At 34.3% G+C, this 16,588-nt stretch overlaps 2 protein-coding genes across 2 annotated transcripts; one reads left to right on the forward strand and one right to left on the reverse strand.

Annotated features, from left to right (window-relative positions):
• Positions 1-354: 354 nt before the first annotated feature.
• LOC132613426 (uncharacterized) lies at positions 355-3,384 on the forward strand. The gene is made up of 3 exons (XM_060327448.1): positions 355-397; positions 2,471-2,535; positions 2,935-3,384. The coding sequence occupies exons 1-3, from the start codon at positions 355-357 to the stop codon at positions 3,382-3,384; spliced, it is 558 nt and encodes a 185-aa protein (XP_060183431.1).
• Positions 3,385-4,033: 649 nt separating this feature from the next.
• Positions 4,034-4,613, reverse strand: LOC132613771 (uncharacterized). Its single transcript, XM_060327989.1, has 2 exons — positions 4,401-4,613; positions 4,034-4,310 (listed from the first exon to the last, which is right to left on the reverse strand). The coding sequence occupies exons 1-2, from the start codon at positions 4,562-4,564 to the stop codon at positions 4,085-4,087; spliced, it is 390 nt and encodes a 129-aa protein (XP_060183972.1). The 5' UTR covers positions 4,565-4,613; the 3' UTR covers positions 4,034-4,084.
• Positions 4,614-16,588: the final 11,975 nt, after the last annotated feature.

A 16,588-nucleotide genomic window follows, 5' to 3' on the forward strand; every position in this document is an offset into this window, starting at 1 on the left:
TTGATGCAATATATTCTGATATATTTTTTGTATATTTATACTGTATTTAATTGATTCAATATGTACTATTTGCATTGTATTATGTAGCTACACTCTGGCATGTTGGTCGCCGGAATGTAAATGGAAATTCGGAGCGTCGAGAATTGGGGATTCTGAAATGTTCAGGGTTAGAGCTTTCAATGACGAACATACATGTCTGTTGAAGGACAAGGTGTATTCACAAAGGCAAGCAACAAGTTGGTTTATTGGAGAAGCGGTTGTGAAGGCGAAAATAACTAACCATAAAAGGAAGGTCACACCTGGGGATATAATAGATGATGTTAAGAATGAATTCGCGTAGATGTTTCTTATATGATGGCATGGAGAGCTAGAGAGAAGGCTATAAAAGATTTCAGAGGTGATCCAGCTGATTCATACAAGAAGTTGCCGGCATATATATACATACTTGATAAAATGTATCCTGGATCGCTCGTTAAAATGCATAAATCACCAGAAAATGAGTTTATGTATTTGTTTGTAGCACTCAAAGCATTCATAAAAGGATTCGAGTGTTGTAGACCAATAGTTGTAGTGGATGGTGCACACCTTAAATCAACGTATAATGGTACATTTGTGTCGGCAAGTACTTTGGATGGAGCAGGTATGTGTAATTCTATTCTATGAATGTTTTTTTTATAAATACAACATTATGCTTATTGATTTGCAAATAAAGCTGCTAAAAACATACTCTGGATGTATTGCTGGTGTTAATTTGTCAATATTATATGCTGAAATACACTGTAAATATGAGGTAAATATATTGTAAATATATACTGTTGTTTTATAAATGATGGTGCTAAAAATACAGTGTGAGATCAAATTCAGTTGAAATATGTGTTGAATATATTATAAATATATACTGATTTTTGTAGGTAATATCCTACCACTAGCGTATGGTGTGATAGATTCTGAGAATAATAAGTCGTGGACGTGGTTCTTTGAACTGTTCAAGCAAGCTTATGGTGTTAGGCAAAATATGTGTGTCGTGTCCGACAGACATGAAAGCATAATACACGCAGTTTCTAAGGTGTATCCTACTGTTCCTCATTTGGCTTGTATATGGCATTTGTGGAAAAATGTGACAAAGCAATACACAACAAACAGTGAGGTGCTGAGTGATGACTCGTGAAATTACGGGATATTCGATGCTAATTCCTTAAGCTTTTGTGACTCTTTAAGCACTTTTGTTGTTACTTTTTGTGTATTTATGTTGTTTTGTAGGATAAGATGTCCGAAGTGCATAACAGAGCAAAATGGACCAAAATGGAGCAGAATAGAGCAAAACAAGCCAAAATAGAAGAATTTAAAAGTGATCGGAAGAAACCAAGTGAAAACAAAGTCAAAAAGAGGCCAAACTGGACAGTTTTGCAAAACTGTCAAAACTGGACAGTTTTGCAAAAACGGGACAGAACTGCAAAAAAGGGGCAGAATTGCAAAACTGAAACTTTGGGGGCATATTTTGTCATTTTTTGGACTTGGAAAAATTGAGGAGCTACAAAAGAGAGGCTTGGGGCAAAACATTTTCATCTTTGGCCATTTTGCAAGCTTGGAGGCTAGGGTTTCATCTACACCACACTTTGGGGTTGAAGATTTGAAGATTTGGTTGAGCATTTCTTAAACCTTTAATTCATTTCTTCAATTCCTTGCTTTGTATTGATTATCTAAGTGTGTAGCTTTCTATTCCATTACTTGAATCTTGTTTATGAAAATATTCTTGATTAAAGTTTGGATTGAAACTCTTGTTATGCTTATGTATTGAATGATTTTTATTGCTATTGAAGTGAGTCTTTGTTGATTTAATTAATCTCGTTCTTGAATGTTTCCAAAGGGATTAGCTAACCCTAGGACTCACCCATTTACTTAGATTGAGCTCGGAAGAAGAAATCTAGGTTGGGAAAGATTAATTAACAAGAATTTGGGTCATTAAACCCATCTAATAACTTGAGCTCGGAAGAGGATAGTTACTTGAGGTTAAATTGATTGTGCCCAATATCACACTCTAAGGCTTGGAAAATCTTAGAGTGAAATTCATTGATTTGGTTGGAAGACTTTCAATGAGATTTTAGAAATCATTATCTATTAACATAAACCCGCTCTTAGTTGTAAAATCGTGAAATACATTGGATCGTTACTTGAGTGTAATTTCCTTTGTATCCATGCTTGTGGCCATTGATCATTTTACTCGCTTTCTAGGTTAGTTTATATTTTTGCATTAGTTATAATTTTCTCCAAAAATCAAAATATTATCTATCGTTTGACTTTAGCTTAGTTGGTGAAAGTTTTTTACTTTCTTAATCGCCTAGCATATTGTTCCCTGTGGGATCGACCTCGACTCATAGTTGGGTAAATTATATTGCATACGACCGTGTACACTTTCTCTTTGAGGAGTGGATTTGGACGTTATCACTGAGTCCTATATTTTATTCACTAGCGAAAGCATACAGCCAGGATGAGTTCGATAAATTGATGGAGAAGATTGGGAATGTTGATATTCGGGTAAAACGATACCTAGAAGATGCTGGAAGAGATAAATGGTCTAGGCTTTATTCACCTGTTAATAGAGGATGGACAATGACTTCGAATATAGCCGAATGTATTAATGGAAAACTAGTTGCTGCAAGAGAGTTACATATTTTTGATTTCCTTGAAGAAGTGAGGATGATGTTTGGTAGATGGAATTGCACAAATAAAAAAAATGGTACCTACAACACTGATGAGGCGGTATCAAGAGATGTTGTCGATCAACGAGTACAAATCAATACGAATGAGGGTATCTTTGTTTGCAACACAAAAATCTAATCTATATTTTTACTATATGTAATGTATATTTATATATATTCCCAATATGTTAAAACTGCTCAGGTAATGCTTGTTTATTTGTTAAATGGTTCTCAGGTTGAAGCGTCAACTGAATATGCTTACACAGTGAATGATGAACCGAGGCGTTTCATAATAGATTTGAAGAAGAAAACTTGCAGCTGCAGGATGTTCCAACTGGACGAGATACCGTGTTCTCATGCATGGGCAGTATTGAAGAATAAAAATTTGACTGCTGATGTATATTGTTCGGATTTATTCAAGCCGGAAACAGTTGTGAACACATATGATGTGCCAGTTAATCCTCTTCCCGATGAGACCGAGTGGAATGTTCCTAAAAGTATATTAGATGAATTTGTTATGCCACCGATCTATAAGAGACCCCCTGGGAGGCCAAAAAACAAGAGGGACAAGCCATTACAGGAGTTGATGATTGGTAAACGCAGAAATTCCTGCGGTAAATGTGGACGTCTTGGTCATAATAGGCGTTCGTGTGATAATCCGCCGCTCAATAAGAAGAATAAATAAGTCCATTTTGATTTTATTTGTTAAGACAATTCTACTTTAAATTTCAGTTAAAAATAAAAAATGAATTCATCTTGAATTCATATTATTCTAGTATGATTGTATTTCACATGGTTGAACATCCGAAGTTTTTCAATGTAATGCTATATTGGTGGTTAAATGGTATTTGGAAAGTCTACTCTATGTTAACTGATTTGACCTTTTGTTTTGAATTTATGATTTAATAGTTGTATTTCGTATATATTTTGGCTATATTTTAGTTGCATTTTGTCTGATCTGGTAGATAATACTTATTCTGGTTTACTGTTAACTATATTTGATATATATTTTACATATATTTGAAGTGTATTTAGATGAAATTTTAAATTTTGTAACAAACTGTAATTTAAAAAAATGGACTTATGGAATATATCTGAGTTATATTTTCTGTATATATCGACTGTATTTAAATGGTTATATATACTACTTTGTTAAATGAATACATTTCACAGATAATGAAAAATGGAATTTATGCATTGAAAAAATAACATACTTGAAAGAAACAACACTATACAAACCATAAGGTGGTGTTCAATATTAATCATGCTAAAAAAGATTACTGCACATGAAACAATATGTCCAAAATGAAAAAACAGCAACAAAAGTCGCAACCAACTATGCTATTGTTCAACATGAAAATCAAAAACACAAATGAATTGGTGGCCTAATCAAGATCCTCTTTATCAACTGCATCGTAATCAACTGCCGGTTTAATTGGTCTTGGAGGCTGCTCGTTATCACTTGATGCATTGTTGTTTGACTTATCCCATGCATAGTCGCATAAAAGGGTGTCGTATCTCATACGGAGTAACTTTGCATCGAATTCGGTTGGGATGACTGCACTTGAGCTCAAGTATTCAGCGAAGGCTGCCACATACACACCACAATCCCTGAAACAAAAATGATCAAAAAATTTACTTATCAAAACCCACGAAAAAAAATATGTATTTATTGTGTTTTTTATTGGAAGAGATTCTTACATGCTAGAGGGAGCTTGTTGCGGGAGATTGTCTACATTCACAATGTCAAAGTTGTCGGTCTGTTCTCTATTTCTGTAAGAAGGATGTGTGGCAAAATCTATATCCGCCTTCTTCTCATAGAAATCAGTCATTTGTAGACTGTGTGTCACAAGAGTAGCCAACATTTTCACTCCGACTCTAACGACAGCATCATGCCCTGCAGCTCGGTATGAGTTGTATACGTAGATGGACCTGTTTATAAAAAGAAAATATACGAAAAAAACAAACATATAAAATTTGTAGAAAAATGAATGATCTTTTCATTGGATGAGAGCAGAACTGTCAGTGAATGATATCACAACCAAAATCCAGTGATTTTCCTCTTTTATGTTGACAGGAATTAGTGCGTTGTCAACAGTATACCATGGTACATTAGCCAACAGCCTGTGCCCGTTAATGTACTCACACAGTTCATCTTCCTTACTGGCGACACATGTGGATGAATCAGGGTTTTCCCAAGATTTATAAATTTCAGCAACTAAAGTGTGAAAAATATAGCTGGCAGTAGTGAATCTATAATTGTTGTTATTGTGATACTTCCCCTTCTTGCGTAGGTAGTAGAAAATAACATCAATATGCTGTAAAAACATCAATTCAGTGACTATAATCAATACTATGTTCAAAAAAAATATTGTTGTATATATAGTAAATATAGTGAAATATACTCTTAAATATAGTAAAAATACAATTCTGTATACCTGGACAGTACTATGCTCAACTAGTAAATTAATGTCTGTATATTAAATATAGTGCAAATATAATGATGACAATATTCTAAAAATACAATACAGTCTTAATGTAAATACAAAATTGTGAACTATATATATATATATATATATGTCAAATATAGTAAAAAATATACTCTAGATACATCACATTGTAATTCTATTATAAAACATAAAAAACTTAGATAACAAGCAAAAAAGATATCAAACCTCATCAGTCCAAAGTTGCCCATCCATAGATAACAAGTAGAACCAGTTTTTGTTGGCTACGGCTACAACGCCTAAATGCAATCGAAGTTCGGCATCCGCAGGATCGAGTCCTTCCTTGTTCTTTCTGTAATGATTTTCCTTTGGCTTCCTGTATATCAACAATGGAAAGAACATACATTAAGTTTATTGATAATTGAATTCTGGAAAACTAAAAAAACAAGTTGTGACAATAAGTACCTTTTGTCATGCGATTTCAACAGATGCTTACAACCAACTCTCTAAACGAATCTTAAAACCAGCATATTTCTGCCCGATGCTTACAAGCAACTCTCTAAACGAATCTTTACCCCAAGGATACTCATTATATCTCCCGTCCTCTACAACATCAAAATGGATCCTTGGTATGTTTGTTGAGTTCGGCTCACCACAATGTACCCACGTATTTATGAAATACAATATTTCCATCTTGACTGCGTCATCCCCTTTATCATCCCAGACAGTCTTGTTGAAACACTCAATAAGCTCGTGTCTTTTAACTGGCAGTTGGTTCTCCTGATTTCTACCAAAATACTCAATCATAAGCCTATTCGGTTTTGAGTTATCATAAACAAAATCATTTTCATCAGATACACAATCTAGCCCAGTGATCAGTGCAAATTCTCTAAGGCCAAAACGCAGAACTTTACCATTTATTTCAAATGTAAAGCACCTATATGTACTGCCCCTAAGTTCTTTGACCATAAAGCACCGAAAAATCTGTGCTTGTACATCCAATTGCTGCATTCTAAGATATTTACCAAAACAAGAATTCCTAAACATATCCATCTGTGGATCTGTTAGTTTGCCTCTAATATCTTGCATTACATTAACATTCGTGTATCTACACATAGATGGTGCCACAGCAGGGTGCTTGGTAACCAAAAATTTAGATACCTGAAACAACATGCCAAAAAACACGTATGATTGACATATATCGACTGAATGTACTTAAAAATATACACAAAATAACTGTCAACAAAATAATAACTGAATGTACTTAAAAATCTTAAAAATCACTGGAATAAGTGTCAACAAAATATACACAAAATAACTGAATGTACTTAAAAATCTTAAAAATCACAGTTATGGTGAAGAACAATAAACACGAAATAACTGAAGAAAAATGTGTAAAAAAACACACAGAAAATATACTTAAAATGCACATATAATATAGATCTGGTTAATTCACAGATCTGTAATAACTGAACTAAAAAAAAAACTAAATATACTGAAAATACAACATAAATATACCTCTTCATCATCATCCTCATCCACATTACGTTTGGCTTTAGCAATTTTTTTGCCCTTAACATTAACAACATTGTCACCAGCCTTTCTCTTCTTTTGTTTCTCCATTTGAGAAACCTTTTTCAATTTTTCTTGTTGTTTACTCTTCGAATCAACATATTCCTTAGAACGCCTAGGATCGTTAATTCTTTTTGAACGAGTCTCAGCATAAGAGCCTGCAATGGCAGTTTCATGTTGACAAATTCCCAAAGAAAAATTAGGAATCGCACATTCGGGTTCTATACCTGTATTTCTCATCGGAGTAGCAACTTTCTTAGTCATTCCAATTGAATCTAAGAAAAAAAAAAACCAAGAACAAACACTGATAGTTAATTACTTAGACTTGCATTCCTGATTCAAACGAAAAAAAAAAACACCGAAAATATAGGTTAAATACACGATAAAAAATAAAAATCTATATAGAATCTTACTTTATTTTGGGAATTAGATTTGAAACGTGAGAGAAATCAATGAGTAGTTAATTAGAGATAAAAAAGGAAGTTGAATAATTGAAAACCTGATTTGAAATTGGAGGAAAGTAATGGATATGGTGAATAATGGCGTGTATTTAGGAGGTAGGAGAGAGACACGTTTTTTTTTTTTGCTTAAATTTAGGGGAGTGGAAAGTTATCAGATGAGTGGTAAAAACATGGTAGCTGTGTGAAGTAAATATGATATATTTTAGCTACTAAATATAATTATTAAAAAGTTTAGTTATGTTCTATAAATAGGTAATAATGGAACCTATGCCAAGTAAATTTTACTAATTTTAAATTACCAAAAGCCTACATTTTTCAAGACAGAGTTTGTATACCACAAATTTTTGTCTTGGTAAAAGATATTTCAAATGAAATTATTTTGGGAACCCCATTTTTTCAACAAATATTTTCTATCCAAAAATGGGATACTAAAAGGTATTATAGGAACCTTTGAAGGAAAAACTATTGAATTACAGTTTATAACTGAACCATTTTCCAGAATTACAAATGAGATAAAAGATAGGTTGATGAATAAATATCGACAAATCAGTTTTCTAAAAAACGAAATCTATACTCTTAATATTGAAGAGATTTGGCAAAATCCTAAATTACAACAAAATATAGATTTCTTAAAAAACCAATTTTCATTATAAATTTGTAGTGACCATCCTAATGCTTTTTGGGAAAGGAAAAAACATATTGTTTCTCTTCCATATGAAGAAACTTTTTCAGAGGAAAATATTCCTACTAAAGCAAGACCATGTCAAATGAGTTCTGAATATTTAGAATTATGCAAAAATTAGATTTCTTCCCTTTTACAAAAAAGCCTTATACGATCTTCGAAATCTCCATGGTCATGTACAGTCTTTTATGTTAATAAACATGCTGAACAGGAACGAGGAGTTCCTAGGTTGGTTATTAATTATAAACCCCTTAATAAGGTTTTGAAATGGATTCGATAGCCCATCCCTAATAAAAAGGATTTACTAGATCGACTACATAATGCTATTATATTTTCCAAATTTGATTTAAAATCGGGATATTGGCAAATTCAAATTGCCGAAGCAGATAAATATAAAACTGCTTTTAATGTCCCCATTGGGCAATTCGAATGGAATGTCATGCCATTTGGATTAAAAAATGTCCCTTCAGAATTTCAAAAAATCATGAATGATATTTTCATGCCTTATAGTAATTTTACCATTGTCCATATTGATGATATTTTAGTATTTTCAGATACTCTAGAAATGCATTTTAAACATCTTGATATATTCAAGAAAGTAATTATACAAAATGGATTGGTTATATCCAAACAAAAGATGTCTCTCTTTCAAACCAAAGTTAGATTTTTGGGTCATAATATTGAAAAAGGAAAAACTATTCCTATTAATAGAAGTATAGAATTTGCTTCTAAATTTTCTGGTATTATTACTGATAAGACTCAGCTTCAACAATTTCTTGGAAGCTTAAATTACATTTCACCATTTTATAAAGATTTAGCAAAAGATACATCTATTTTATACGATAGATTAAAAAAGATTCCAAAACCATGGACTAATCATACTCAAGCAATTCGTAAGATTAAGGAAAAAGTTCATAATCTTCCTTGTCTTACTTTAGCCAATCCTACTTGGCAAAAAATTATTGAAACAGATGTTTCTGATATTGGCTATTGAAACAGTATTCCCCAGAAGATAAACATGAGTATTTAATACAATTTAATTCTGGTAAATGGAATAATAACCAGAAAAACTATGCTACCGTGGCTAAGGAAATCCTTGCTATAGTAAAATGTATACTTAAATTTCAAGGAGATTTGTATAATCAAAAGTTTTTAATAAAAACTGATTGCCAAGCTGCAAAATTTATGTTTTCTAAAGACTGCAAGCATAATGTTTCTAAACAAATGTTTGCAAGATGGCAAGCACTACTAGTTCCATTTGATTTTGAAATTCATTATAAGAAAGGGGCAGATAATAGTCTCCCTGATTTTCAAACAAGGGAATATTTGAGTTCATAACTCTTGATTTATCTTGTCAGGATGAGGCCACAATTTATCCCCAACTCTAATAGAGGACGGGGAGGAAGAGGAACAACATCAAAAGGGACAGGTCGTGGTATTGTTCTTACTCAAATGGGCAACCAAAGGCTAATAGCCGCCAATATTGCAGAATCTTCCAGTAATACTAAGGAAGAAATCACATTTCAACAATATTTATATTTTATAAAATCCCAAAAACAGAAGGATAATATGCCTCCATCATACTCTAGTGCCTTTGCAGATGATGATCACGAGGACACAGATTCATATGAACAAAATGATAGCCGAGAATTAATAATTCTCATAGAAAATGATGATCTCCAATGGAGAAATGAGCTTTGGCAAATAATGCAAAGGTATTTTGATCAACAATCATATGCTATGATTACTTATAAATATCGTATGAATTATGAGATGGTCCTTTCATCTTTAGGATCAGCAGAATTTCAGCATTTTTATCTTGCTACAAGCAAAAAAGTTTATAACTGTTCAAAAATTATTATAAAAAAGATTTTCTCTCCATTTGGAAGATATGAATTTGCGCCCCAACTTTGAATCAAGATTATGATGACGCTCATGGGGCGGTGGTAGAAAAACAAGGAGGCCAATTCTCGGGTGTCGCATTTTGCACCTCTTGGCCCTTAAGTGAGGCATGTCATTTTGTCTTCTTGGCATAGCAAACTTCAAAATGAAAACGCTTTCTTCTTCATCTCCAAAATTCTCCATTGACTCGGTTAGTTCAACTTCCATATCATCAACCAAGCACAATGTTGAAAAATGGTTAGAATGTGGTCCAGCGCGCTCAAATTCCAAATTTGCATGAGTTTTGACATCCTCACCAAAAAATGAACTAGAGTCTTCAAATATTATTGTATAAACTTTTTTATGCAACTCTATTATCATTTCTTCAACTTCGGCATCATTCACTATTTTTGGGTTGGTAGGCTGGCAATTTACCATTAGCTCATGAAAATCAATGTTGACCACTCTTTCATTGGAAACTAACTTAAAACTACTATCCATGACTATTTGATGTTGAGTATTGCATACCTCAACTTTTGCATTCAATTCGGCATTCAAGTCACGGATAGCAATTTCAAGTTCCTTCAACTCTTGACTTTGCTCAACATGGATTTTTAAAAAAAATTCCATAATTCTTGAAATGCCTTCACGATGATCTCCACAGGCTCCAAGTTGTTGAGCTTGAGTCATAAGCCAATCTTGGCTCACAACTTCCACTTTGTCAAGGCTTTCTTCAAGTTGAGGGTCATTCAAAGCTTGTAAAAATCCACCCTTGGAGACATTCATGTTTCGGTCACTTTCTTGCCTACTTTCAACACCCTCAAGTTGTTGAGCATTATGAGTATGAACCAATGATTTCATTTGATCCTCCAAGGTGTGAATAGCTTTGTCATTGCAATTAATTGCTTACCTCAAGTCATCAAGTGGTTGCCTCAAGTCCTTAACCGCTAAGTCCTGTTTTTCAACTTTTTCAAGGATGGTCTCCAACATGAGCATTATCCTCTCATTTTGAGCATTTGAGGCTTCTTCCATTTCTATATCCCTACTATCATCAAAATCAAAACTAGAATAGTCATAGTGGGGGTTCGGGGAAGGAAAGGACAAATAAGCACAACTATCCCAATGACCATTTTGACCACCACACCTATCACAAATACTCCACTCATAGGTTTGGGATTGTGCGCACAATCCGCCCCCGGGAGAATTCAAACAATTTTTCCATGAGTGTGTTCCTCCACAATAAAGACAAGGGTCATCAAAGTATGCATAACTACCATCCGACCAATTTTCATTATATGATGCCATTTTTTTTTTTTAACAAAAGCAAAAACTGGACAGTTTTTTGCAGAGGCAAAAACTGGACAGTTCTGCAAAAACTGGACAGTTTTACAGTTTTGCAAAAACTGGTCAGTTTTTTTTATTTTTTTATTTTTTTTATATTATATAAAATAAAGCAAAGAAAGTTAGCTTAAATCCCAAACTAACCCAAATACGCCAAATTGTTCCCCGGCAACGGCGCCATTTTTGATAACGTCCAAATCCACTCCTCAAAGAGAAAGTGTACACGGTCGTATGCAATATATTTTACCCAACTATGAGTCGGGGTTGATCCCACAGAGAACAATATGCTAGGCGATTAAGAAAGTAAGGAACTTTCACCAACTAAGCTAAAGTCAAATGATAGATAATATTTTGATTTTTGGAGAAAATTATAACTAATGCGGAAATGTAAACTAACCTAGAAAGCGAGTAAAATGATCAATGGCCACAAGTATGGATACAAAGGAAATTACACTCAAGTAACGATCCAATATATTTTATGATATTACAACTAAGAGCGGGTTTACGTTAATAGATAATGGTTTCTAAAATCTCATTGAAACTCTTCCAACCACATCAATGAATTTCACTCTAAGCTTTCCAAGCCTTAGAGTGTGATATCAAGCACAACCAATTGAATCTCAAGTAACTATCCTCTTCCGAGCTCAAGTTATTAGATGGGTTTAATGACCCAAATTCTTGTTAATTAATCTTTCCCAACCTAGATTTCCTATTCCGAGCTCAATCAAAGTAAATGGGCGAGTCTTAGGGTTAGCTACTCCCTTAAGAATCATTCAAAACAAGATTAATTAAAGAAACAAAGACCCACTTCATTAGGAATAAAAATCACTCAATACATAAGCATAACAAGAGTTTCAAACCAAACTTTAATCAAGAATATTTTCATAAACAAGATTCAAGTAATGGAATAAATACTACACACTTAGATATACAATACAAAACAAGGAATTGAAGAAAGGATTAAGAAATATCTCATTCAAGTGCTCCAATCTTCTCCTCCAATGGTGTAGGTGAAACCCTAGCCTCCAAACTTGTATGAAAACTGCCAAAGATGATCTTTTTTCCCCCCAAGTCTTCCTTTTATGATTCCCAATTTTTCCAAGTCCAAACAATGACAAAATAAACCCCAAAGTTTCAGTTTTGCAAAAATGTCCAGTTTGGCCTCTTTTTGACTTTCTTTTCACTTGGTTTCTTCCGATCACTTCTAAATCACATAAAACTGGATAGAGCACCAATATCTCATAAATCAGCCGAGGTGCAGCATCTGCGACACAGGATGCGAGTCGCGGGTTCCACATGCGAGTCGCATGTGATGTCGCATGTGTTGCATCATTGTCTTATTTTATTTGGCCATTCTATGTCAACAGATGCTGCACCACCTGCGACTCACATGCAGTACCTGCGATTCGCACGTGGTGCTCTGGTTCATTTCAACTATCTTGGCTTGTTTTGCTCTATTTTGATCCATTTTGCTCTTTTATGCTCTCCGGGCATCTTTTCCTACAAAACAACAAAAATACACATAAAGTAACAACAAAAGTGCTTAAAGAGTCACAAAAACTTAAGGAATTAGCATCGAATATCGCGTAATTTCACGACTCATCAACACCCCCAACTTAAAGTCTTTGCTTGTCCTCATGCAAATCAAAACAAAAATCTCAATGAGGAACCACTTTAAGCACAAAAACATGACTTTGGTTGGTACCAACAATTAGGCTACAAGCATGTGAAGCTTCAACCAAATAACTCCCTCATTTCAAAATACAATTTCAAGGATGCAATAGAGATATAAAACTATCAAGCAACAACACTCAAGTCTCAATAAGTGACTCAAAACCACTAGTTTACTAGATATGCTCAATTGACTCAACTTGGAATTTTTGAACATCACCACTCTATCGTAATCCATATGCCCTCACAAGAAAGAAAGTCCCAAAATCATTATATTCACAACAATAACGCAAGGGACAAATACACAAAGTCACTCACACTCAACAAAGAAATTCTAGTGCTTACAAATATCACACCATAAGCTTGCCCTTATTTTCAATCATCACTAATTCAAGAACATTCGGTTGGAGATCACATAGGGACTTTTTAGGCTTGTAATGTAGGCTTAGGGAAGGGTAGGCTAAGTATTTTGGATACAAGTGACTACGCCCTCCTTGAACACTACATAATACCTTTTGTCTACTTTCCTCTTCATTTCAAAACATCACTCCTTCCTTTGCATACTAGTTTCCCCAATTATTCCACTTCTTTTTGTGCAACCATTTTCTTGATTTCTAAATTATTATTATTATTATTATTATTATTTTACAAAGATACATTTTTTTTTGCACAAAAATTTTGCAACCTTTTTGTATTTTTCAAATTTTCTTCCTTTCTTTTGACTTTTCCACAACACCAACCTTCACCACTCTCCAGCAACACTAACACCCCCAACTTAGGCTTTTGGCCTCAAATTCACAATTTCATGTTCAAGGAGGGAAAGGTTCAAAAGAGAGACTTTTCTTCAAAAAGGGTAAAGGCTTGTAATGTGGCAATCAAATAAAAGGTCATAGGCTCAAATGGGGTTACTAGCGATATTATTTATGCAATGGTAGGCTAGAAAGGCTAAAGAGGCTTTTTTTTTTTAAATCTCAAAGATAGCCCAAGGTCATCTCTCCAACCAACGTAATCAAAATTAGAATTGAAAGACTAACCGGGCAAGTTCTAGATGATAAAAGTAAACACAAGAATTATTCAATAAACACTCACCACACATGGCATATGAACTAGTCAAGATGGATCAATTTCACTTCCTAAGTATGAACAACTAGTGCAATATCTCATAATCCAAAGTAAACACAACTAGTAGGTAGTAGGTAAAGAGTCACCAAATGATCCAAAAAGTTGTCACAAAGATCATTCTTTCCCATGCACCTTGCTTTTTAACTTTCACAAAACAATTTGGAGGGGTATTCGCATTTCAATTTCACATGCAAGAGACTAACTCTATTAGTACCAAACAAGCCAAGAGTTTTCACATTTTTCCTCAAAGAAAATAAAATAATAAGAGTGACTAATCCACAACATGTCAAAAGAATAAAATTTTCAAAAATTTTGAGCAAGTTTCAAAATATAATGTGCTACCACGTGCCACCCCCAACTATAAACATTACAGTGTCCTCGCTGCACATAATCAAAACAAAACATAAAAATAGAAAGGAAATTTTTTTTTTTTTTTTTTTACTCTCGATCACCACCTGCGACGCGACCTGCGAGTCGCAAGTGATGTCACCCGATTTTTTTTTTTTGCTCTCTGTCACAATGTGCGATCCGACCTGCGAATCGCATGTTATGACACTAGAAAAAAAAATATCGCAGCTTTTACTGGTTTTGGGGGCTGTCCGGATATCCGACATGCTCAAAACAACTCCAAAAATTCCGAAACTTTGCAGATTAGTCAAAAATCATAAACTAAACTATTCTAAAAAATAAAATTTCAAAAACGATTTAAAACTTTTAAAACGATGGGTTACCTCGCACCAAGCGCTTGATTTAACGTCGCGGCACGACGGATACCTTTACCACTTTTCCTTCCATTTGGAAGATATGAATTTGCGCCCCAACTTTGAATCAAGATTATGATGACGCTCATGGGGCGGTGGTAGAAAAACAAGGAGGCCAACTCTCGGGTGTCGCATTTTGCACTTCTTGGCCCTTAAGTGAGGCATGCCATGACTATTTGATGTTGAGTATTGCATACCTCAACTTTTGCATTCAATTCGGCATTCAAGTCACGGATAGCAATTTCAAGTTCCTTCAACTCTTGACTTTGCTCAACATGGATTTTTAAAAAAAATTCCATAATTCTTGAAATGCCTTCACGATGATCTCCACAGGCTCCAAGTTGTTGAGCTTGAGTCATAAGCCAATCTTGGCTCACAACTTCCACTTTGTCAAGGCTTTCTTCAAGTTGAGGGTCATTCAAAGCTTGTAAAAATCCACCCTTTGAGACATTCATGTTTCGGTCACTTTCTTGCCTACTTTCAACACCCTCAAGTTGTTGAGCATTATGAGTATGAACCAATGATTCCATTTGATCCTCCAAGGTGTGAATAGCTTTGTCATTGCAATTAATTGCTTGCCTCAAGTCATCAAGTGGTTGCCTCAAGTACTTAACCGCTAAGTCCTGTTTTTCAACTTTTTCAAGGATGGTCTCCAACATGAGCATTATCCTCTCATTTTGAGCATTTGAGGCTTCTTCCATTTCCATATCCCTACTATCATCAAAATCAAAACTAGAATAGTCATAGTGGGGTTCGGCGAAGGAAAGGACAATTAAGCACAATTATCCCAATGACCATTTTGACCACCACACCTATCACAAATACTCCACTCATAGGTTTGGGATTGTGCGCACAATCAGCCCCCGGGAGAATTCAAACAATTTTGCCATGAGTGTGGTCCTCCACAATAAATACAAGGGTCATCAAAGTATGCATAACTACCATCCGACCAATTTTCATTATATGATGCCTTTTTTTTTTTTTTTTAACAAAAGCAAAAACTGGACAGTTTTGCAAAAACTATCCAAAAACTGGACAGTTCTGCAAAAACTGGACAGTTTAACAGTTTTGCAAAAACTGGTCAGTTTTGTTTTTTATTATTATTATATAAAATAAAGCAAAGAAAGTTTGAACCAAAGCAAGTTAGCTTAAATCTCAAACTAACCCAAATACGCCAAATTGTTCCCCGGCAACGGCGCCATTTTTGATAACGTCCAAATCCACTCCTCAAAGAGAAAGTGTACACGGTCGTATGCAATATATTTTACCCAACTATGAGTCGGGGTCGATCCCACAGAGAACAATATGCTAGGCGATTAATAAAGTAAGGAACTTTCACCAACTAAGCTAAAGCCAAACGATAGATAATATTTTGGTTTTTGGAGAAAATTATAACTAATGCGGAAATGTAAACTAACCTAGAAAGCGAGTAAAATGATCAATGGCCACAAGTATGGATACAAAGGAAATTACACTCAAGTAACGATCCAATATATTTTATGATATTACAACTAAGAGCGGGTTTACGTTAATAGATAATGGTTTCTAAAATCTCATTGAAACTCTTCCAACCACATCAATGAATTTCACTCTAAGCTTTTCCAAGCCTTAGAGTGTGATATCAAGCACAACCAATTGAATCTCAAGTAACTATCCTCTTCCGAGCTCAAGTTATTAGATGGGTTTAATGACCCAAATTCTTGTTAATTAATCTTTCCCAACCTAGATTTCCTCTTCCGAGCTCAATCAAAGTAAATGGGCGAGTCTTAGGGTTAGCTACTCCCTTAAGAATCATTCAAAACGAGATTAATTAAAGAAACAAAGACCCACTTCATTAGGAATAAAAATCACTCAATACATAAGCATAACAAGAGTTTCAAACCAAACTTTAATCAAGAATATTTTCATAAACAAGATTCAAGTAATGGAATAAATACTACACACTTAGATA

This window comes from Lycium barbarum, chromosome 10 (assembly GCF_019175385.1).
Source record: "Lycium barbarum isolate Lr01 chromosome 10, ASM1917538v2, whole genome shotgun sequence".
NCBI classification, from domain to species: domain Eukaryota; kingdom Viridiplantae; phylum Streptophyta; class Magnoliopsida; order Solanales; family Solanaceae; genus Lycium; species Lycium barbarum.

Bases quoted from the DNA above. Each gene is read 5' to 3' on its own strand.
- LOC132613426 (XM_060327448.1), top strand. From the start codon at position 355: ATGGCATGGAGAGCTAGAGAGAAGGCTATAAAAGATTTCAGAG. The intron at 398-2,470 runs GTGATCCAGCTG...TTTATTCACTAG, and splicing joins GGCTATAAAAGATTTCAGAG to CGAAAGCATACAGCCAGGAT. The intron at 2,536-2,934 runs GTAAAACGATAC...AATGGTTCTCAG, and splicing joins TTGGGAATGTTGATATTCGG to GTTGAAGCGTCAACTGAATA.
- LOC132613771 (XM_060327989.1), bottom strand. From the start codon at position 4,564: ATGTTGGCTACTCTTGTGACACACAGTCTACAAATGACTGATTTCTAT. The intron at 4,311-4,400 runs GTAAGAATCTCT...TTTTTGTTTCAG, and splicing joins CAACAAGCTCCCTCTAGCAT to GGATTGTGGTGTGTATGTGG.